Source organism: Hoplias malabaricus, chromosome 5 (assembly GCF_029633855.1).
Source record: "Hoplias malabaricus isolate fHopMal1 chromosome 5, fHopMal1.hap1, whole genome shotgun sequence".
NCBI lineage: Eukaryota > Metazoa > Chordata > Actinopteri > Characiformes > Erythrinidae > Hoplias > Hoplias malabaricus.
In genome coordinates this window covers 47877719-47901197 of record NC_089804.1, presented here as the reverse complement: position 1 = coordinate 47901197, position 23479 = coordinate 47877719, and the positions used below count along the sequence as shown (strand labels likewise).

At 37.4% G+C, this 23479-nt stretch overlaps 1 protein-coding gene across 1 annotated transcript; it reads right to left on the bottom strand.

The window, feature by feature from the left end:
* Positions 1–569: 569 nt before the first annotated feature.
* On the bottom strand, positions 570–22218 carry iffo2a (intermediate filament family orphan 2a). Its single transcript, XM_066671165.1, has 9 exons — positions 21506–22218; positions 8713–8773; positions 8252–8347; positions 6009–6185; positions 5181–5332; positions 3986–4175; positions 3278–3367; positions 3054–3190; positions 570–2391 (listed from the first exon to the last, which is right to left on the bottom strand). Exons 1-9 carry the CDS (start codon positions 22036–22038, stop codon positions 2064–2066), a joined length of 1764 nt encoding a protein of 587 aa, XP_066527262.1. The 5' UTR covers positions 22039–22218; the 3' UTR covers positions 570–2063.
* Between the last annotated feature and the right edge of the window lie 1261 nt (positions 22219–23479).

The window sequence follows — 23479 nt, the reverse complement described above, 5'->3', positions numbered from 1 at the left end:
GGCCCCGCCTTGGGCCCAGTGTTTGGAACCCCTGGACTGTAAATGCAGTTACAGACAATGAATGAATGAATGAATGATAAACACCCATTAAAAGCAAATAAAAATGCAACCAACTTACCTTGAAAGCATGGAAATATTACCCTGCAAATTTCACTGAAGCCAACAATGACTATTTCTAGTACAAGATGGAATAAATGCTCAATAAATATGGAACATTTTGAGATATTTTATTACATTTCAGTTTTTATAATCTGAAAAACAGCACCTAATGGAAGATAGATATTATAATATAGCAGAACACATTAATCTATTTGATAATGTTAATAATCAATAATTAATAGCAAAAGAGTGGCACGGTGGCACAGCAGGTAGTGTTGCAATCACACAGCTCCAGGGACCTGGAGGTTGTGGGTTCGATTCCCGCTCCGGGTGACTGTCTGTGAGGAGTTGGTGTGTTCTCCTTGTGTCTGCATGGGTATCCTCCGGGTGCTCCGGTTTCTTATAACGAATGAATGAATAATAGCAAAAGAACATAGACAAAGAACACAGATGCAAAAAAGTTTGTTATGATTTATTAAATGATTGTTAAGCAAAATATATAAAATATGGAATGATTCCATAAATCAAAAAAGGCAACAGTGATTGAAAGTCATTAAGTAGCCTACAGTAAAGAGGGGGAAAAAGTGATACAATTTACATACAAGAAAAACAAAGAAACAAAATAAATTCACCAATAATCACTTTTTTTCCTCTTATATCTGGTCCTGGTGTATAACGTAAAAACAGAATTACATGTTTAAAAAATCTTTCTGACTTATTTAACCAAAATAACAATAACCTGAGGAACAAAACAAATATGGCTTTATTGGTGTTTAAAAAGGAGCCTCAGTTCCACTACATTTAAAACACAGTTTTGCGTCAATTTTTTTGTTTAAACTAGGATCAGATTTGGTTAATAATAGTTCGTATAAAAAAAGAAATCTAATAAGGCAGCAGAGATAGCGTTTTAAGAAGAGTAGGCACATGGGTTTGGTTTACTACTGTTTTGACATTTATCTGGACAATGGAAGCTCAATAAGCTCCTGAAATATAGGTCAAATGAGAACAGCAAATATGGACTTTCTCACTACTACCAAGTATACGGTATTTAAGAGATACAGTCATATCTCCATATGACTGTATTTAAAGCTTATTGCATAGTCCTTAAATGCACAGTATCACCTTTTTCTTTGTTGTGCAATGTTGTATACACCAGATTTTGGGAAAATAACTCAAGCATTCCTAAGCCCTGAAACTACTGGGCTTATAGTGTTGAGAAGCACACTGCATGGCTGCACTTTGTTGTGGTGTTGATTTCCTGGACTTCCTGGGTTTTTTAATTAGCCAACAATCGATTGTTGATTGTAAAATGTACCATATAAAGAAGTGCAATGGAAAATGTTAAATATTGACCAACTAACCAAGAGAGACCAAGAAAAGCAGTGTTATAACCAAAACACTAATAGTAAAATAATACTCTTAATGTAATTTAAATGGTCTAAATATAATTTGGACCATTTCTGTTGGTCTATTCATCATAAAATGGGCATTTGGGGGTTTTAAATAAAAATGACATCATGGTATGACATCAACAAAATAGAACACTGTCTCTTTGCTCCTGGCTGACATCACAAAATTACCAAAAATATATATCAATTCATTATTATTATTAAAGACCTGCTAATCATTTTAATCACCTTCAGATACATTCCAAGCAATATTAATCCATCCTAAAGCATAGTGAGTGTCATCTGAGGACATGGTGTATATTATAGTGTTGGGAGCCAGCTGTGTAGGGGCCGGTGAGGGAGCCATGCTGTGGCAGTGCTGATGAACGGCTGTATGATCCTTTAAGACTGCTTAAGCTGGTTCAGTTGATCCCTGACTGGGACAGCAAATACAGCACCGGTGCTTTAGCTCCTTAGTGTTATTACACATCATGGAAGAAGACAGAAGGCCAGAGAGATTTACACAACCATCTGACCCACACATTTAAAATAAGAGAGATGTGATTGGGCTGGTCATCAACTGACCTCTCCATACATTTCTGACATTCCATCCCTATCTCTGTCACTCTTTGTAGTTATCTCTACACCTGTGACTGACTGTGCTTCTTCACCTGCATCTTCAGGTATGTCACTATATCTGTCTTCTTCCCTCTCTGCACCTCTAAGTCCATCCTTTTCTCCATTGCTTTCATCATCTCTGTCTCCATTCCTCTCTCCACTCTGTTCTCCATTTCTTTCACCATCCCCGTCTCCTTCTCGCTCTCCATCTTTCTCCAGCTCATCCTGCATGTCGTCTGTGTTTCCTGAGTCACTGCTGGCCACAGAGCTGAAGGATGGAGAGTGTCTGCAAAAGAAAGCAACATTTTGGCCGCATCAGCACTTGGAAGTTCCAAATATAGTTTTAATTGTTTTCTGGAAAGGATAAAAGCTGGACCAGAGCTGGGGATTGATTATAAAGTTTAGATTTTAGAGTTTAAGTTTTAAGGTAATTAGATAATTAGAAATTTATTTTGTATAGGGTTGTATACGTACCCATAATCAATGTGTTTTTTTGCGTTTTATTCTGAGCCCTGAAGCTTACTCACAACAGAGTGAGTAATCTACAAAAATATAAATAAAAAATAACTTTCGACTTTCGTTACAGCGCTGTAATGACTGATCTATATAAATTATATTGAATCTCATGGTAAAACATGACAGATACAGATGGGTCTTTACATGTATGAGCCACAGAATCTTAACATGCCCGGGTATACATTTAAAATATTAATATTTTTATAAACACATTTCAAAAAAGCAATTAAAATTTTGTTTTAAAAGCAAAGAAAATGTTGACCCTTTAAAAGTACTTTAATGGAACACTGAGGAAGCTCTATGGTGATGTTTTATGGGGAAGATTACCAGTTTTGTCTGCAGTGCCCCCCTTTTGTAGATAAGAATATCAATGAGACCCCACAATGACACACAGTGCTCAAACATGCCTCAAAATATTCAGGTAACACGCACCTGCCTGTGGCACCAGAGCTCCTAATGAGCCTGCGGCATGTCTCCATCTGAACATCCAGTCCTCTCTTCATACTGCACATCTCCATGTACTCATGCAGGTGTCTGGTCATGTCATTCTTTGCTGTGGTCAGCTCCAGCTAGTGAGAAAATTTTAGGAAGGACTTTATACATAAAGAAAAATACTATAAAATACAGATCAAATGAGGCTCTAAACTGCCTATTACCTCTATCTGTCCAATAGTGGCTTGGTACTCCTGCTCTCTTGTTTTAAAGAGTGATTCTGTCTCATTAATTAGACTGCGAAGACTTCCATCCTGAAAGAAACAGACAAATGTCTGAAAGGGAACTGCATTTCATTTCTTGCATAACTTGAGCACAGCAGCTGTGCTTTACACTAGGTGAAAGTTTAATGAGGAATGGACCAATACCAATGCTCCAAATTATGTTGCAATAATGTGCTTTTGAAAATTGTGAGTATTTGTGTTCTCCCAAAAAGTTATCTTTTTGGAGATTAATCAATACTTTCTCAATCGCAGCTCATTGAAATAAGCAAAGAATTTCAATTGTGAGGAATGAATGTTGTGAATTGTGCTTACAAGTGAAAGACGAGATATTTTATTAAGGTTTTAATTTGGTGAAAGATGATTGTTGTGCTCGGAACTACAAAAAATATATGGATCTATGAAAGATTATAAATCAAACCATTATTAAATCTAACAAATAAGTAATAATAATAATGATTATGTAATTCTATTTAAATAGTAAAGCGAAACAATGATTCTAGGTTTATCACAAGCATCAAAAAGCTATTCCAGCACAAGCCCACTTCTTTACTAATAAGACAACACCATCAAATTAATTTAACTTCTAACTGTTGTAGAAAGGACATATTTCGAGAAGCTGACACGCAGGATAAAACTGCTTGAGGTTACCTGTTCATGTGTCTCTACAGGACACTCAGCAGAACAGGCTGCAGCACAGGAGACACTCGTACAAGCAGTGCCAGCTGCAGAGGAGGTAATAACAGAGCTGTCTGCAAAGTCCTCCCACAGCAGCAGAGTCTCCTCAGTCTCCTCCCAGGCCAAACTGTCACAGTCATCGTCAAAGTCAAAGGTCTCTCTCCTGGATAAAGAACAACATTCAGAGCTATTCCATCATCAAAAGGCCAAAGAGGCACACCACCATGAGAACAAACAAGAATGAAACTAAAAGTCCAGTGCAGTACAGAGCCCCTGAGATAATCAAAGTGAAACTAAACTGAAACATAAAACCCAGAAACTCTGGAACATTTCCTGCACTGACTCAGACTTCACCAGGAGCCTGTACTAGGGCGCTACCAAGATAAAGTCTGGGTAATGTCTGCGAATGTTGGAGGTGATTGCTTTTACACATACAGCTCTTCTGGATAAACTCTGGAACATTTCTGGATTACTGCACATGTATAAAGGGACAACTGAGGGAAAGCATTATTCTACTGTGAGAAAGATTTTTAATTTAAACTTATATACAAATGACTTGAATGTTTAACATGAGAGAACAGATTAGATTGAGGAACGTATTCAATAAATTGAGGTAAGATTTTAAGTTTTTAAATAATAAAATCTACCTCTGTACTTTTAAAGGTTCCATAGGAGGGCAATTTCTTTATAACAAAAAATATTTTTCAAAAAGCAATTATTCCAATAATATAAGCAGAGTGGGTGTTATTTGACCATGTGAACACTAGGTGGTAGCATATCATCACAAAACTTCAAAGTACATTGGAACAATGATTTAAATGGCTTTTTTTTAACAGCCAAACAGATTAGAAACTCTTGAAATGGAAATAATGCAGGAATAGTATTTCAGACATAAAAGTCATAAAAGCCTATAGCCACTGTTAGCTACTGTCCACTACATGCCTTCATCACAACACACAAAAGTGATGCTCATGACTGTAATAAAAAAAACACTTTTTATAAAATTCATATGTATCCTCATCATTTGCTAGCTCCCAGTCTGTATGCACACTGAAAACCAGCCTAATGTGTTTACCAATCCCCCCATGTCAGTTAGCTAGTGTCAGTGCCATAGACTGTATACAGACTAAGGTCAGAACAGTGTATTAAGTTGTTGACAGTCACTCACAGTTGGTTGAGCATTCGCTTCATCTCATCTGTAATGTTCAGAGATCCAGCAACTTCCTCCTCACACTCGCCATTATCCGCCTCCGCCTCCACCTCCACACTGTCCTCCTCACACAAACCCTTACGCTCTTTCTTCTTACAAGCCACAGAGACCTTACACACACACACAAACTCAATTACCATTTTATATCAGCTGAAGAAGGCCAAGGGCAGTGTGTAATTTTAGTGTCACAGCATCAAATAACTCTTGAAAAATTGTCAGCCAGACTGTGTTAGTATAAATTGAGAGCATTACTGTTTATTAGCCCCTTGTGTATGTTGTTTATTATTCTGAGAATAATTAAAAATATAACACTGAAAGCAATATATGACATTGTCAGACTGTCCATTGCCTCAGTGTACAGCAGCAATTCCAGTCTAGTTAGTTACCATACCAGGAGTTACCATAGACAAATAACAAAACACACTTGTGTACCTGGTAAATTTCAATTCATAAGGTTTAATGCCTTGGTCCAGTATTTTTAAAGCTAAATACTTTACAGGTAAGTAATTTTTTCTAATGACTACTTTCCATTTTGAAACAGCTAATATACTGCTGCCTATTGACTTCAATGCACAGACATTAATTTTTTAAACATATTTTAAACATGGTCACCTGTTTGTGGGGAACTAATGCTATGGAGCACATCAAAGAAACTGGTTTTCATTTCATAGGATAAGCACTTTATAGAAAAAAATGTAAATAATTACCACATACATAAATAATATTAAATACATAATTTGTCACTTATTGCTCATTTAATAAGTGACGCTGAAAATACATCCGTACCGCTTTCTGGTCTGGAGGTGCTCTGGAGGGACTAACGTGAAATATTTTGCTCATGTCTTCAGAGTTCCTCTGCTGGGCCACATCACACAACTTGGCTGTGATGTCGATGCGTCTACAAATGTCCATGTCTACCTTCATGGCTTTTTCTTGGATTTTAGAATCCAGATCTGACATTTGCTGCAAGATATGACAAGCGAGACAACTCACAGAATTACACATCACAAAACAAACAGATACAACCTACCAGGGCTGACCTCACAATGGTCTGAATCAGTTTAATGATTATTGAGTAAAATGAAATGTATCAAAAATCTTAACAATTTTATTTCTTTTAATTTAGAATAAATCACACTAAAAAGAACATAAACAGAGGACTTAGTTACACAGTCTTATTTATATACACAACATACCAAACTTCATGTATTATGCATTCATTTACAAAAACTGCTATTTTTTTCTTTTCTTGGTTTAGATTAGTAGTAGAATCACCACATTCAGACAGATGCATATTTTTTCACCTTAAAATTGGTGTAAATCAGTGCAGGAGAACACATTTCTAAAAGGGAACTTTGCAGGACAACTTGTTGCCCCTTCAAAGCTTTTCTGTAGAAGTTGTTCAACACACAGCTCCTAAAAGTACAGTCCAGCTGTGGAGCAGACTGAAACTGCAGTATAATGAAATGGAAGAATGTTTGTCTGGGCAGAGACTGCAACAATAGGCAAGAACACATATTTTACACACTGCTGCTTTCTACAATGTGTGTGATTTACTTCTCCATTTCTTTAAAGAGAAAGGTGCAAGGAATGCATGATCATTGTGCAATGGCAGAAACTACATATGATACATACTGTAACTAATTCAAAACAGATTAGGGCATATGTGAGGATATGGTGAAGAACCAATGAGTAAACCAGAAATCTTTAAATAAGAGGTATGATTTCACAGTACCTTTAATTCACTGAGAGCATGCGAAATCATAAATGGCATTTACAGCACCATTAACTTAACTCTCATTCAGTTTTAAACCAAAACAACAGAAATTCCTGTCTTCTCAAACATGGGAAAACTAATCATGATTGTATCATATTAGATCAGATTAGATCATGAAGTGTAGCATGGAAACGTTGTTAAGTATCATAATATTTCCAAATTTCCAACCCATAACTTTAAATTACTCTGGGAGCTCAAAATAGATAACAACTCAATTCGTCTGTTAAAAAAAAGCATGGTTGAATCAGTGAATACACTTGATACTATCTATTGCACAAGGTGGCAGATTAAATTAATTAAATCATTCATTATCTGTAACCCTTATCCAGTTCAGGGCCATGGTGGGTCCAGAGCCTACCTGGAATCATTGGCGGAAGGCAGGAACACACCCTGGAGGGGGCGCCAGTCCTTCACAGGGCAACACACACACACACACACACACAAACACACACTCACACCTATGGACACTTTCTTGAGTTGCCAATACACATACCAACGTGTTTTTGGACCGTGGGAGAAAACCGGAACACCTGGAGGAAACCTACACGGACACGTGGAGAACACACCAAACTCCTCACAGTCACCCGGTGCAGGACTTGAACCCACAACCTCCAGGTCCCTTGATCTGTGCGACTGTGACACTACCTGCTGCACCACCATGCCGCCCTTGGCAGATAAAATAAAAAATATAATAAAAATATATATACCAACTAAAAAAACTAAAAATAGTGTTTTCACTCTATCAGTGCTCAAAGAGTACATGCTGATACTGAAAGCAGTGAACAGAGAATATAACCCTGGAACCAAGAGCAGGTCAGGTCCAGAGGTGTTAAGCTCAGAAAAAGTAGGGATGTGTAGTAACAGCCTGTTTTCAACAGGAGTCCCTGTGTTTCTTTTGTTATTCATGGCAAAACTCAACATATGCATTCCAGGCCATAAAACATGGAGCAGCCCACAGCAGTGGTTTATGGCCAAGTCTGGAGAACAATGAGCATCTGTATGGGGCCAAAGACCTGACAGCTCTACTAATTATTTATCTAGATCTGGGGTGGTCTAGCCAAAGGAAGCTGCCAAAGGAATTTACTTTTCTGATTAATTTGCTTACTCTGTGCTAATTGGTTAATTAATATATACCAATTAAATAACCTTCAAATAATTCTTTACAAAAAACATGGAAATTTTATTTAACACAGCTACATGGTGCTCGGTTGCACAATATGCTGTAATGCAACAACAACCGAGGAGCACTCACGTCCGTCATGAGACTCTTAAAGACGACCAGTTCTGTTTTAAGACGTTCCACTTTCTCAGTCAACTCTCCTTGTATGGTTTCAGATGCCTGAGCACTCTGTAGGGAAAACAGGGCCAAGACAGCAAGCTTGTTTATGAACAAGACAAAAACACTAATCAAGAAGGCACTACATGGCAATCAATAATACACATTATGCTAATTGTCTAGACTAAATAATACCTCAGGAATATGCAGACATGATTTCTAGATCCAGATATAACATAAAAATATAGTACATCAAGAGAATCTTGTCATTCAATTTATTTACATTTAGTAAGAATATAGTTTACTTTATTTTATTCAGATTGAATCAAGTGCAATTAATGAATGTCTTTTAGTGCAGAAATTTACAGCCATAACATAAAAAATCAATAATAATTTAAAAAAGGCATAAGAGAGGTGTGTCAGTGCTGAGCTCTTACTTCTTGTAAAGTCACAACCATGGACTCCATTTGCTGGCGGTTTGACAACTCCTCTTCCCATCTGGAATACAGTGTACACAAAAATTTGGTCAATGCATTGTCCTTTGAATTTAAATGTTTCAAAGTTTTTAAGTGGTTGGACATGTATGTGTTACAACACAAATACGAAAGCAAACACCTTTTTTTTAATAATAAATAAGAGGTCAAGATTAATATAATGACACAACATATTAAAAATATGCAAATAAAGTAATATATGGACTGCCCTTCAATTCTTAAAGGCTGATCTAAAGTTTAAAGCAAAAGGACTAGTTAATCTTGCAAATACTAGAGCACAAATTGGCCTAAAACCCTTGTCCTAATGCTCCTTTAAAGTGCTTCTTTACGATTGCTATGGTGATGGAAGTGAGCAATAGGGTATGCAAGCGAAGCCTTAAAAGTGAGACATCTGATGCAGCTCCACTAAAGAGGTTCATTGAGCAGTCCTTCTTTGTTTAGTGTTGTCCTGCTGGGGGTCATGCAAAAGATGCTATGGTTCTGCTCCATGGTTTTGTTGCTTGGCGATTCACGCTAGGTTGCTTATGTACTTGTTCACAATGTACACACAAACACACACACAAACAAACACACTTGCAATGGAGCGTTTTTCTTCTTAAGGGTATTAATAAACAGTTTGTCTTGTTTTAGTACTGTAGCGGCCTAGATGTTGGAATATTTCTGTGGACATTTGATGGCATTCAACCAGGTCAGCATTAGTGGGTCCACATACTAATGTATAAAGATGTATGTCACAGCAGGTTTGCACGCCTTTGGCCTATTTTCCACACAAATTCTCTCTTTTGTTGTGCCCTGTGGTCAGCCTAACATGAAAACCCCCTCCTCAGATATCTCCTGTGAGCCCTGCAATCATAGGATGCCTTTCATTCCTCTCATAGTCCAGAGATTACAAACTGTTACCACTTGTCTTAAGCAGCCTGGATGCATTTGAGTATAGTCAGTGCTTGAGAAAGTGGACAGGAGTCTATGCTTTGAATAAGCAAGTGTGCAGACTCAGCCAAACAAAAGCAGGCAGGGTCATCCGGTCTGTGAAAAAAGCTCATAAAAGAGCATTAATATAAATCTCCAGTAACAAAATCATAGGGGAAAAAATACATTTAATTTTGCCCACCATATGATTCACCCAGTTTGGTAAATCATTATATGAGAAAATTCTTTTGTGGTCAGTGAACTTGAAATACTTAAGCTCCTGAAATCTTTCACTGTTTTGCCTGTCCTCAGAAAGATTAGCAAATCTCATCTTCCTGTGAACTTGAATGGCCCCAGAAAGTTGAAGAAACTTTCAGCTATGCAGCCATGCAATACTCCCTCACATATGAAGAGGATTATGGGCTGGCTAACTCATTCAGCCAAACATAAGCAAGAATAGCCATCTCAGCTCCTATATCATCTGCTTGTAAATCCAGAGATCCAACAGTAGTTCAACACAGGCATTTTTAGATATTGATTTAACACATACAAAAACTGATGAATGCAATAGGTCATGAGGTCATTGAGTCAGATGGAATCATACAAGCAGCACTACCAGGGGCATGTGTTTAAGATTTTGTTGACTGGACAGGTCAAACAGCAGTGGGTCAGATAGCAACCGGATAAACCAAGACTCAAACAACAATGAAGGATCCATTTTGACTGACTAGACAAAAATGACTCAAGGGGATGAAGAACTGACACATTTATACCCCGTTCAACCCCTGATACACTTCATACAGTCTAGCACAGGCATTCAACACAATTTTACCATCTATCATGAAGCAAGACAATAAATAAATAAATAAATAAATAAATAAATAAATAAATACATACATACATACATACATACATACATTTAAAAAATGATATTATGAACATTCCACATAAACAAATCAACTTCTTGTACTCTAGCCCTTGAAAACTTATATGTGATTCTGCAACCCTTATTCATGGGATGTGTGTCTTTCACACTAAATTCATGAGAAACACAACGGGTTCACTGTTTTCTAAAGCCCTATTGTCACTGCATAATGAAAGAGGAAAGTTAATCCTCTTCTAAAGAAAATGTACTTCCCCAAAACTCCATTGTCCTATTTTCAATAACCATTAAGAATGAAGGCATAATTCACCTCCCAAGGGCAAGGGAGACAATCTCTCTAACTCTTAAACCCTGAGGGCATGTATGAGAGCTGCAACTACAATTCCTTTACTCTCCCTTACAACTAAATTTTCAAATTAGTTTAAAAGTATTTATCAATATTTAACTAGTAGATACCATTGGCAAATTAAACCAACATAACCATGCCAACCATGACAAGCTAAACAAGCATCAGACCAATGCTAACCAGTAAAACCCAGTGTGGAGAATTAAAAGAATTCATACCTGATTTTTTTTCTTTAGCAGAGATTAGGGCTTATCTTGCACAATAATATCACTAAAAACTTAAATAATAATAATAATAATAAAAATATTGTGATTATTGTGATATTCTGACTTGTTTACGTAATGACATCAGGCAGTTACACGTAATATGGCGTACACTCATTACGTCGTTTAGGCACAGCGACAGGTACGGTGGAAATTTGGTCTGCTTTCAAAAATTTGCTCCAAAAGAGGAGTGACTTCAGTCATGTGGAGGTAGTTAGGAAATATCAATATTCTATATATATATATATATATATATATATATATATATATATATATATATATATATATATATATATATATATATATATTTAATAGAATGTCAGAATCTTGGTCAGAATCAGAATGTTTAAAATTGTTAGATTTGTACTCAAATAAAATGAAATTAAATTTAATGTAAATATTAAATATATTAATAATTTAATATAATTAATATTAATATAACATTTATTTTTTTGCAATAGTGTGTTCTTAATACAATTATTAATACAATTATTTAATACAATTTAATACAATTATTTTTCAGTGATTTTTCATATCGACAAAAATATCGTTATCACCAAAATTCCCTGAAATATCGTGATATTATTTTTGGGCCATATCGCCCACCTCTAGAAGATATATTATTCAAAGGTTAAAATAAACACTGTACTGTTTACATTCAAAACCTTTGCCCCAGATTTAATCTTAGGTTTAACTAAGACAGAAAATTCTTTATGTGATTTGACATGGATCAAGTAGAACAAAAGATTCCAATGAACATCTCTTGTAATCATCGTACCTGAAATCTGAGCCTGGGATAATCCTGTGTTTCCAACATGAACCTTATCTATCCTGAGTCGGAACAGGATGGCTTCAAGTGATAGCTGCTTGAAAAATGACAACTATGTTGAAAAATATTTTTGTGATGTTAATCAATGGTTCAAAATCACTTAGTCAGGAGGTGTGTTAATTAACAATGCATATCATGAATTAAATCACTTAATTAAATATCACTTTCATAACTAAGATATCTAGATCAAAACATTATAGGTGAAGGAAAAATGAAAGTCCACTCCCAGTCAAAATGAAATTGAAGTTTGTATGCCTTTAAAAATTAAGCATAATTCAGTATATCATATAGTTCAGAAGATAAAATCTCACTTTTGACTACATCACCATGTACTAGCAAGTGGAAAAATAAAAACAATAATATTGTGTTTCATTTTAGCCTCCACCACCCAGTCCTATTGTTAAAAGAAATGCCTGCCAATATAATGTTTCACCAAAGAAGAAAAATGAATAATGATATATGACAAAAAACAAAAAACTAACTAAAAGAAGTGACAAGGTTTTAAAAATTCCAGATAACTTTTACCACATGTTTAAAAACTTACAAGTTTAGCTAGCCAATTTTAACTGCTCAACCTCCGTTTTTACAAACTGAATCATGGGCCACAGCCAGGAGCTTGGTTTGTGGTTTAACAAACTGTTGTGGACAGAACAAGCCAGGATATGTCTGCTGGTGTTTTTGTAATCAGCTTAGGCTAAATGTATGATGTAGAATTTATAACACGCTGTGTGTAAATCTTTAACAGTTTTCATAAATCCATTATGTAAGTCTCGCCAACACTCCCCATTAAACAGTGGAAAAGCGAGAGCTCAGAATATAAAATTTTTTCAAAATTTACACATGCAGGTGCAGATGTGCTGTAAATCTCTCTACAATTACTTCTAAATTCTGAAGTTTGTAGCGAGCAACATTTCTGTTTTCTCTGTTACAGTGAACGTTCTCTCATTTTGAGGACAGCTCTACAAATTTCATATTTAAGTTAATATTAATAAGAAATACACTTCATATCCAGTCCTTCTATTCATATTAGAATATGTAAAGATAATATTTTATGCGGGTGGAGCAGTGTCTTTGTAATTTAGGAAAATGTAATTTGTAATAGGTACTGTTTACCCACAGTGTATTAACATGTTTTTTTTTTTAGACTCAACATGGCTCGGGGCAGCACAATGGTCCATCTGGTAGTGTCGCGGTCACACAGCTCCAGGGTCCTGGGGTTGTGGGTTCAAACCCTGCTCTGGGTGACTGTCTGTGAGGCGTTTGGTGTGTTCTTGCTGTGTCTGTGTGGGTTTCCTCCGGGTGCTCCGGTTTCCTACCACAGTCCAAACAGAAACGTTGGTAGGTGGATTGGCGACTCAAAATTGTCCACAGGTGTGAGTGTGTGAGTATGTCACCCCCTTGCGCCCAGTGATTCCAGGTAGACTCCCCCACTTTGACCCTGAACTGGATTAAGGGTTACAGACAATGAATGAACAAATTAACATGGCCCAGATCTCACAGATAAGCAGAGTTTGTTACACATCCAGCTTTCGCTAGATTTTTTGATTGGCCACTGAGCCAAGGAGCATTTGAACCTCCCATTTGAAAGTACCCAGGTCCAGGGGTAACATTTGGCTAGTGGTAAAGCAAAAGAATCGAGCTGAGCCGTGTTGTGTTGAGTAGGTTCCATGCAGTGGAAAAGCACCTTTCCAAAACAACTTTATATGAAAAGGGGAAAAAAATATTTTGTAACAGAAGTTAACGGAACACAAGTTTATTGAAGTAATTTTGGTCTTGTTCTCTTTATCAAATTATGGCACTCTTTCTTTCTATCTTAAGATCGTCTGTGTCAGCTTCACTGAACTGGAGCCATTAAACTGCAATCTGTAAAATTATTCATTATGATTCAAAGCTAACAATATAAAAGAGGGACCACATTCAAATATTGTGTATTTAAGCATATAAACATTTAATGATTATCTATTTAAATAATATTTTATTATGACATGCACTAAATTCAAATTAAATTAAATAGATAATAAAGATGAAAGGTTCTATTCATTTGTCAGGTCCTTTCACAAGTATGTCATAGAGGGTTTTGACAGTGTTGTGACAGGGACTTACAGGCAGACTGTTTAACTGCAATTATTCATCCCTATCAAAAAAAAACATGCAAAAACAAGCTTAAAATCATACAATTCAATCAGAAAACTCAATTTTCATTAACTTCTGCATCCCCACTGGTCAAAAAATGTCATAACCTAAGGCACACTGCGCATTTTTAGGTATTGTTTAATGTAAATATAGCATGACCCAACAAAAAACCTTGGTAATAGCTGAAAAATACTAATTATATGTAGAATTTATGAATCATTTCATGTTTTTAAATTGACGTATGTGAATAACAACTTATTAATTATTAATAATTATAGTTATTACTAATGATGTTGGTTTTTCTAAAAAAAAAAAAACACTTTTTCCCCTTACAAGCTATGAAATATGTAGCTACATAAATATATATATATATATATATATATATATATATATATATATATATATATATATATACTGTTCAAGTCTGTTCTGTACAACTCAGAAAAATTTACCTTCTCCTATGAATGTACCGTTTTTGACAAAGACCATTTTGACAGCGGCATACAAGGATTTGTTGTAGGCATTTAAAATTTCCCCGGAGTTATAATAATATTACTAACCCCATTCCTGCAAAAATGTAGATTTTTGTAAAATGCAGTATAAAAAACTATTTTTTAAACTGACAGGTTTACAAAGAAGAGATTTCCAGTACTGTCAACCTTCAACTTAATTATACTTTGTAAACATAAACACAACGTTCTACACAAGTAAAACTCAACTGTCTCTGCCATTTGCTAGCAAATATACTATAACATGCAAAATTATAACCTGCCAGTCTTCAAAAAGATAAATAATGTCAGTTAAAAGCAAAATGCAGATATCTGGTCCAAATATGGATTGAACTACTGTCAGAAGCCCCAGGGTTTTCAGATATGCACATCTGTTTCCAGTCCTTCAAGAGTGGAAGAACAGAAGGCTGAACTAACTGCATTTTAGACCAATATTTAGACATGCTACACCCTAGAATGAGCCACAGTTTGGCACAAACCCACACCCACTCTGTAATGGTTATACACATATTACACATAAACATTACAATTTACACTTTTCAGAAAAGCAACCTAGAGGTTAAAACTTTACCGAACAAGACCACTATTCATGGAATGCATTTTCACACGCAGCCTCACAAAGCTTTTAATTGCACAAAATTAGCAATAAGGAGAACATTTGCATGCCACATTTATGGCCTAGTTTTGAATGCATATCATCCATCACTGTGCACATACAAATTCTCTGTAATGAAAGTCTTTCACTGTCAATTTGATTGCACACACAAGTACCGCTGTCATCCTGTGGTTATGTCATATACTGCATAATTACTACACTCCCATCTGCATAAAGGACACCCTTAGTTCAAGTGAATGTGCTCATGAAAAGGCTTTTCAGGACACTCAATCATGTGCATGATCACAAAAAAGCAGGCAGATCACAGAGGGGAAAAAGCAAAGGAAACTCAAAGGCCATGGATGAATAGAAGTGACTAGGGAACTGACTTTAATCAGTGCTGTGGATCATTTTTCTAGCTGGGGTAACAGTGCAGATACCATCTCTAACAGGACCATGACAGTGTATGAGGATAATCCTAAAATTTTCCAGGGCTTATCATATATCCTCTGAACCTCATCACAGAAGATGTGTCCAAGTTGCACAGAATAGTGTTTTGGAGACGTGAACAATGACAAAATTAGCATGAAAAATGTTGAGTATGCTGTTCTAATGGTAGGCTGTAGTACAGTTAAGCTTTACATATTTAGTCAGGCCTCAGAAAGGTTATAAATACGAATAGCTTACATGACTAAGCAAATTTTTTCCCTAAAGCTCTAAACACTGAGCCATTATTCTGTCCTTAACATCTACATGCTGTAACACCCGAAAATGGCATCCAATTTCATTTTCTATTATTTGCATTTCATTATTTCCTTCCTTCGTGTCTTTCCACATTATTACTGAAAAAAATGCAGTTATATATATATATATATATATATATATATATATATATGGACATTTATATGGATATAATGGGAATGGTTGGTGATATTAACTTCCTATTTGTGGCACATTAGTATATGGAAGGGGGAAAACTTTTCAAGATAGGTAGTGACCATGGCGGCCATTTTGAAGTCGGGCATTTTGGATCCAACTTTTGTTTTTTCAAATGGGAAGAGGTTCATGTGACACATCAAACCTATTGGGAATTTCACAAGAAAAACAATGGTGTGCTTGAATTTAATGTAACTTTATTCTTTCGTGAGTTATTTACAAGTTTCTGACCACTTATAAAATGTGTTCAAAGTGCTGCCCGTTGTGTTGGGTTGTCAATGCATCCCTCTTCTCCCACTCTTCACACACTGATAGCAACACCGCAGGAGAAATGCTGGCACAGGCTTCCAGTATCCGAAGTTTCAGGTGCTGCACATGTCGTATCTCGCATAAATATATATATGTACTTAGGCAATGTAGGAGGGAGATCAAGAGGAAGAAAAAAGTAGTCCATCAAATCCTAATGTGGACAAGATTATTGTTTGGGTAACAGCCTATTCTGTTAGACAGCTGATAATAATAAACAGGAGCAGCATCAAGATTCCGTGTGAAATGGTCCAGGGACCTGGAGGTTGTGGGTTCGATTCCCGCTCTGGGTGACTGTCTGTGAGGAGTGTGGTGTGTTCTCCCTGTGTCCGCATGGGATTCCTCCGGTAGGTGGATTGGTGACTCAAAAAGTGTCAGTAGGTGTGAGTGTGTGAGTGAATGTGTGTGTCTTGCCCTGTGAAGGACAGGCGCCCCCTACAGGGTGTATTCCTGCCTTGCGCACAATGAATCCAGGTAGGCTCTGGACCCACCGCGACCCTGAACTGGATAAGTGCTTAAAGATAATGAATGAATGTACATTTTCACTGTCAAAAACATTTGCCTATCTTTTTTTTAAAAAAAAAGGGAAAATTATTATAGACCCCAGTGTCCCGTCTGCGCCATTAATTTACTCGTTCAGGTATTTTAACGTGTATTTCTGCAGAGTAAAATCACGTCTGAATAAATCGACTACATTGCAGGCTGGATTTTCACCACAATGGTCACTTTCACAAGCTTAAAACATCTCATTTCATTGCAACACTTGAATAAACCTGGAATTTTCTGGCAAACCACAGACTGTGAGCAGTTAGGATCTTTATATAGCTCAGATGCATTGCTTTTTGCACCCACGCTATAAACATAGAGCTTACCAGTCTAAAAGCTAAGGGCCCCTGTGAGCTCAGAGGGGTCAAGGCCTTAGTTCTTACCCAGTGAGGCAGCACTGTAGACCCATTCCCCAGCGAGATGACTTCACACTGTTCCCAGCCCACCCTCTATCCATTCATCAGTGCACCTCCACAACACACATTCTCACACAACCATCTCTAATAATGTTGACATGTGCTGGACAGTTCCAGGCACAGTCTACAAAGCTGACTCATACAGGGGTTTATATATATATATATCGTATTAAAAGCGTATATCAGGTTAAAAGACCACCCTCCAAAAGTGTGCGCCCTGTTCTAAGGGATACTCAGCCTTTTGTGATCAGAGAGCTTTATAGCTCAGCTGTGACTCAGAAATGCAGCTTGTGCTAAATCACAATGTCAACACAAAGGAATGAAGAACACCTTTTCCCAGCAGGACACTAAACATGTATAGGAGTGGACTCCCTATTCCCATATTAATTTCACAACATTATTATTACAAAACACTCTACAGCCCTTTTTAACACCATCTGAAACACCAAATTCTCATTACCTTCTGAGTACATTAAAAGAAAGAAAATGAAGGAAATGGTCCAACAATTTTTACAACAAATATTTCCTTTCTCTTGTTACATTTTTGTTTTGTTCCAGACAAGGTTCTTTTACAATGATGATATGCTTTAAACAGTAGTGTTTTCAATATCTGAAAATATCTTGTACACTGAAGTATATTAGACCCATTAAACAAGATCTAACTTCCTTTGAATTCCACATTTAGATGATTTTTTTGATGAAAAAACCCAACCTTATTTGAAACTAAGTATACAATTCACAACCCTGAAAATGTTAAGGGCTACAATGTCCACATTCTTGATTGAAACCTTAACACAGAAAACCCTTTGGAATTCATTGGAATGCCTACACATGGCTAATCAGCCTGACAAAGCATTCCATGGAGCTAAAGCAGTGAGTAGGGGGCACAAGGAGAGAGAGAGAGAGAGAGAGAGAGAGAGAGAGAGAGAGAGAGAGAGAGAGAGAGAGAGAGAGAGAGAGAGAAAGATAGAGAAAACAATAAAATAAAACAGCTTTACTGCTTTAAATAGGCCAACATCATGTGGCATTCTGATTCTGTCTGCTTTGTGTAAAGCTGTAGCAGTATGACCATGATGTTATCGAGTTTGTTGCAAGCATATGTTTACCAAAATATAAGTATTTAAAGCTAAATTTCCATCCATCCATCCATTCATCCATTATCTGTAACCCTTATCCAGTTCAGGGTCACGGTGGGTCCAGAGCCTACCTGGAATAATTAGGCGCAAGGCAGGGATACACCCTGGAGGGTGCACCAGTCCTTCACAGGGCAACACACACATTCACACACTCACACCTACGGACACTTTTGAGTCGCCAATCCACCTACCAACGTGTGTTTTTGGACTGTGGGAGGAAACTGGAGCACCCGGAGGAAACCCACACGGACACGGGGAGAACACACCAACTCCTCACAGACAGTCACCCGGAGTGGGAATCGAACCCACAATCTCCAGGTCCCGTGCCCCCCTAAAGCTAAATTTAATTTTTCATATTTTGCCTTAATTTTACCAGGGTGAACATCTAGAAAAGAAAAAATACAGTCATTTAGATAGCACTACAGATTTTCTAAATTTAAGAAAATGTATACGATTTTGCACCTTATCCCGGTGTTGATTTACAAATAATAAGGGGTTTCTCCAAAATATTGGACATTTAGTTCACATCTCACCCTTTCAAAATAATGCTCATGACAGATATCAAATTCACTAAATGCACATTTACTGACTAATTAAGAAGAGACCAGTTTTATTAATAGGTTTTGTGCACAATTACACATGTTACTGAGGCAAAACATACACCACAACTTTAACTCTACCCTGCTGCTGGTGGCCTGCCTAAAACCAACAGTGGAATGTAGCCTCCACTGCACAAGTCCTATTCTATCCAACTGATCTATGTCACTTCATGATTGATTCACTCAGCTGCACTATGTAGAAATCATGCCAGTAGCTCTAAGTGCTCTGTGGCTACTAAGCTTAATGTTGGTGTTAAAATGAAAGTTAGCAACTTGGGAATGATGACAACATTATGTGCTGTGACCATGTCAGCTTCTGCTGACCCAACAGCTGATGTCAGAACATCTTTTACTTGAACACAGATTAAAGCCCAGGCCGAAAGGTTTGTGCTACAGAGCACAATGGAAGTTATTATTTTTTTGACTTTGAGAATAGACACAAATGGCATTAATTTGCTATCTGCTAGTCAACCCCCTGTAAATTAGAGGATAAAATAGTTTACTGCGACTGGAATCACAGAAACCAGCACTTTTTAAAAACATTTTAACTGCTGTAATTGTATATATGTTTATTTATTCTTTTTTTTGCTTTTTTTTTTTTTTTTTTTTTTTTTTTTAAATGCCAGTCCCCAAGAAATTTGTCATGTGACTAGAATGTGTTCAGAATGATAACAGAGCTGTAGATTCCTTGAAGGGGCTGTTGATTATATCAATCCAATACACTTTTTGTAAAACTCAGAGTATTTCGTCACCACTAGCGCTCTGGTCTGTTTGCACACTCTTTAAATGTGTGGCGTTTGTACACTTTCAGTGTTCAGAATTTACAAAAAAAAACCTTATGACAGATTGCATACATTTTGGAAAGGCAGCATGACTAATAAGCATTCTGGTGAAAGAATCCGTTTAAAATGAAACTGAACCTAAGCAAGTAGATTTCAAAAAGGCTTTAAAATTACACAATTAAAAAACAAACAACCAAACAAAAAAAACAGCATGTTCAGTCAGTGTCTCGCCACTGTTGCAAATACTGAATGAGAAGATGAAGGCCTAAAATACAAGCTGGTAAATTTGTATTCCTGGAAATGGATCATTGTGGAGTTAATAGCTTGGTTCACATACCCAGACCACTACCACTGTGTTACACACCAGTCAGAATGACACATAATTGATAGCGTCATTAGTCAGGAAAACCCCATTTAAAAAAAAAACCTACAAAAACACACACACACACACAGCGCATCATGATGAGATTTAATCATCGTAAACTTACTGATGATTAATATTTATTCAGTTTAGTTAAAACAAGTCCGTAACATTATAACAGCAGTGTTATTATTTACATCCCGTACAGAAACAGTAAAACTCATGACTTCCTTTTCTTGTTTATAGTCTAATGAATATGTAAAACATGTTTTAAAGCGTATTACAGATGTGGGCTCTTTGTCCAAGGCTAAGCCAAGCAATGTCTCTAGCCAGTCCAGTGATGAAGGCAGGAAATGCCTTAAAGCTACAGCTCACTCTCCACAGGATGTGTTTGTCAATGAATGAACCCCTATGTCCTCTGTTTATTCACAAGGGAGAGATAAAACTTAGGCAAATTTTATCATGATTATTGTTCAGAGCTGAGTAACAATTTACATATAGCTATACTGTGAAATAAAGTAGAGGAAAAGGCCCAGCCAACAGAAGAACTTGTCATTCTTCAATTTCCATATCCAAGATATGTAATGTGTTCATTATATCGATCAGCAACCAAAGCCAGAAATGGAAAAGCCAAGTATGTGTCAATGTGTATTGAAAAATGTCCTGGAAAATGCCATTCAATGATCAGAGCACATCTGGAATATATCACAAGAGATATTAGGCCTGTCACGATCACAAGGTTTTAGCTGATTATTCACCACATAACCGTGAATGTGAATGAAAACTGGATACAACATAACTGGTGTAATTTAATCAAATTGGGATATATGTTTTTCCTTGGAGTGCAACAATAAGTGACAGGGCTGTTTATGGAAGTTAAACACGCAGTAAAGGACATACACAGTGGTCGTGGTATGCTCATGTACCTACGGCAACAGACTAACCACCTAACATTGTAAGTCCAAAAAGAGCCCAGTTGACCTCCCTGTCTCGCATCATTTACCATTTATCATTACTGCTGGCCTTCAGTTAGCTGACACTGATTAGTGTGAGGTTAGGGTTCATCTCAAAGTGTTCTGAGCTGTCTAATGATGAGCAGCAATATGAAGTGGCTTGCTTTGCCACGACTGTGCTGCCCGGGGATAATTAGCTGATGGGTGGAAAAGTAGGTAAACAATGACTCTTACCTTCTCCTGTACTCGTCCCTCTCTCTCTTGATCTTGGCCAGGACGTTGTACAGGGCCCTGAGCTCGGGAGTGATGGTGTCTATTTGGACCCCAACTCCGTCGGGATGAGTCCAGGAGACCCCAGGGCCCTGCTGGACCTGCAGCCGCCCTCCGTGCCTCCGGGTATGTGTGAAGCTCCAGATTTTGCCGGGGATCCTCGCCTCCGGCACCATCTCGTGCTCGGTCTGTACGGCCTGTTCACGGGGGAACCGGAGCCGGTTCCGGGGCTCGTCCAGCGCGCGCTGCAGCTGCGCCTCGAGCAGCTTGTTTCTCCGCTCTAGCTCGTGCACTTTGGCGAGGAAACAACGGAAGCGGAGGTTAAGGGTCTTCAGGACATTAATGTTGGAGCCCAAGTCGTTCCTCAGTGCGCTGCTCACCCCGGAACCGTCAGGAGCCACCGCGGTAAGCGGTAACGGTACCGGTATCGACAGCGGTACCGGGGGCTCTGTGTAGAGATTTGGGTTATGGCTGGGAAAGCGGCGAGGGTAATCCATCCTCGACAAGAGAGTAGCTCATTCAAACCACGGCTCTCACATTCTCCGGCCTCGCTCTGTGTGTATATTTGGTCCAAAGAGCAGCTTCATTATCTAACAACACTGTAATACCCATACCTCAATGCTGAGCCAGACTGAACCTTCTCTGTGCGCCTCGCCGCTGAATACGTAACGCACTGTTATCGGTGTTCGGGTCTGGGTTCGGCTGGAGGGCTGCTCCCTCCGCTCTGTGTCTCGGATAAACCCCGCCCCAGAACAGCTCCAGCCAATCAGCAGCAGCCCCGCCCACAGGTGTGGCGAAGAACGAATTGTGCGTCTCTATGAAATAATACTAACAAAGACTCCTACAGTGAAATGCAATTTTTACCTTGATAACATGTTAATATGTGGCGGCTAGAGACAAATATCATAGGTGGGACTTTTTTGCCAAATTTTTCTTTGTTTTTATGTACAATTACCAGACTAACACTTAACAATATCATCAGAAATTGCAGCATTAATGTGTCAAGATAAGGTACATTATATTATTATAATGCAAACAATTCAGAAACAGATATATTAGCAAAAACACTAATAAAACATTAGGACATTCTAGAGCAATATATTGCAGGTATATGTATCAACATACACAACCTCCCCCCACCCCCCCAATGTCTCGTCTCTCCTTTGCCTGTGTGCATCTGGACCAACCTTTACTGATCTGTAGTTTCTTCACCATACTTCACCTCGCAGATAGATTTTGAAGATCTTATTTAATTTAGAGTCTCTGCATGAGGCAAGAGATGAAGACCCTCTGAGATATTAATTTCAATGACCCAGACTGGCTATTTATGTGGCTATGTGCATATTTTCCTCTCAGCAGTATTTTTGATCGGCTCTGATCCTGTCATTCACTCAGGCCAGACCAGACACCTGAGATCACCCACGGCAACAATGCAGCCAATGGAAATACTGCCTGGTAGCAACTTAAACTAAAAATGTTCCCATTTCTCAATCTATTTCATATATTAGACTTTATATTTTCAACATACTTACATCTCAAATAAGTATTTAATGACTACAGAAAAATGTCTGCTTTATATAATAAGGGATCAAAAGACGGTGTTTGTGGAATTTTTTAAGTGGATCTCAGGAAATTGCAAAATATGCCTTTTAAAACCTGCTCTCACAGTGAAAAACAATGCTTTACCAACTAATAAAGAAAACAAAATTGGACAAAGGCTTAGTTGTTTAAAATAATCTTGGGATAGTATGATACAAGGTGTCCAATGAATAGTCTTAATTTATCATAGATATTTACATTTAAGGAGAAATTCACATTTACTTAATGAACTATAATGCTTGGCTTTTTTAGCCAGAGTCCTTGCATGCTTGAATTTAGCCCATATTACAATGGTCAAAAAAGTGTACACTGTCAAAATTGGTATTCCGAATCATAATT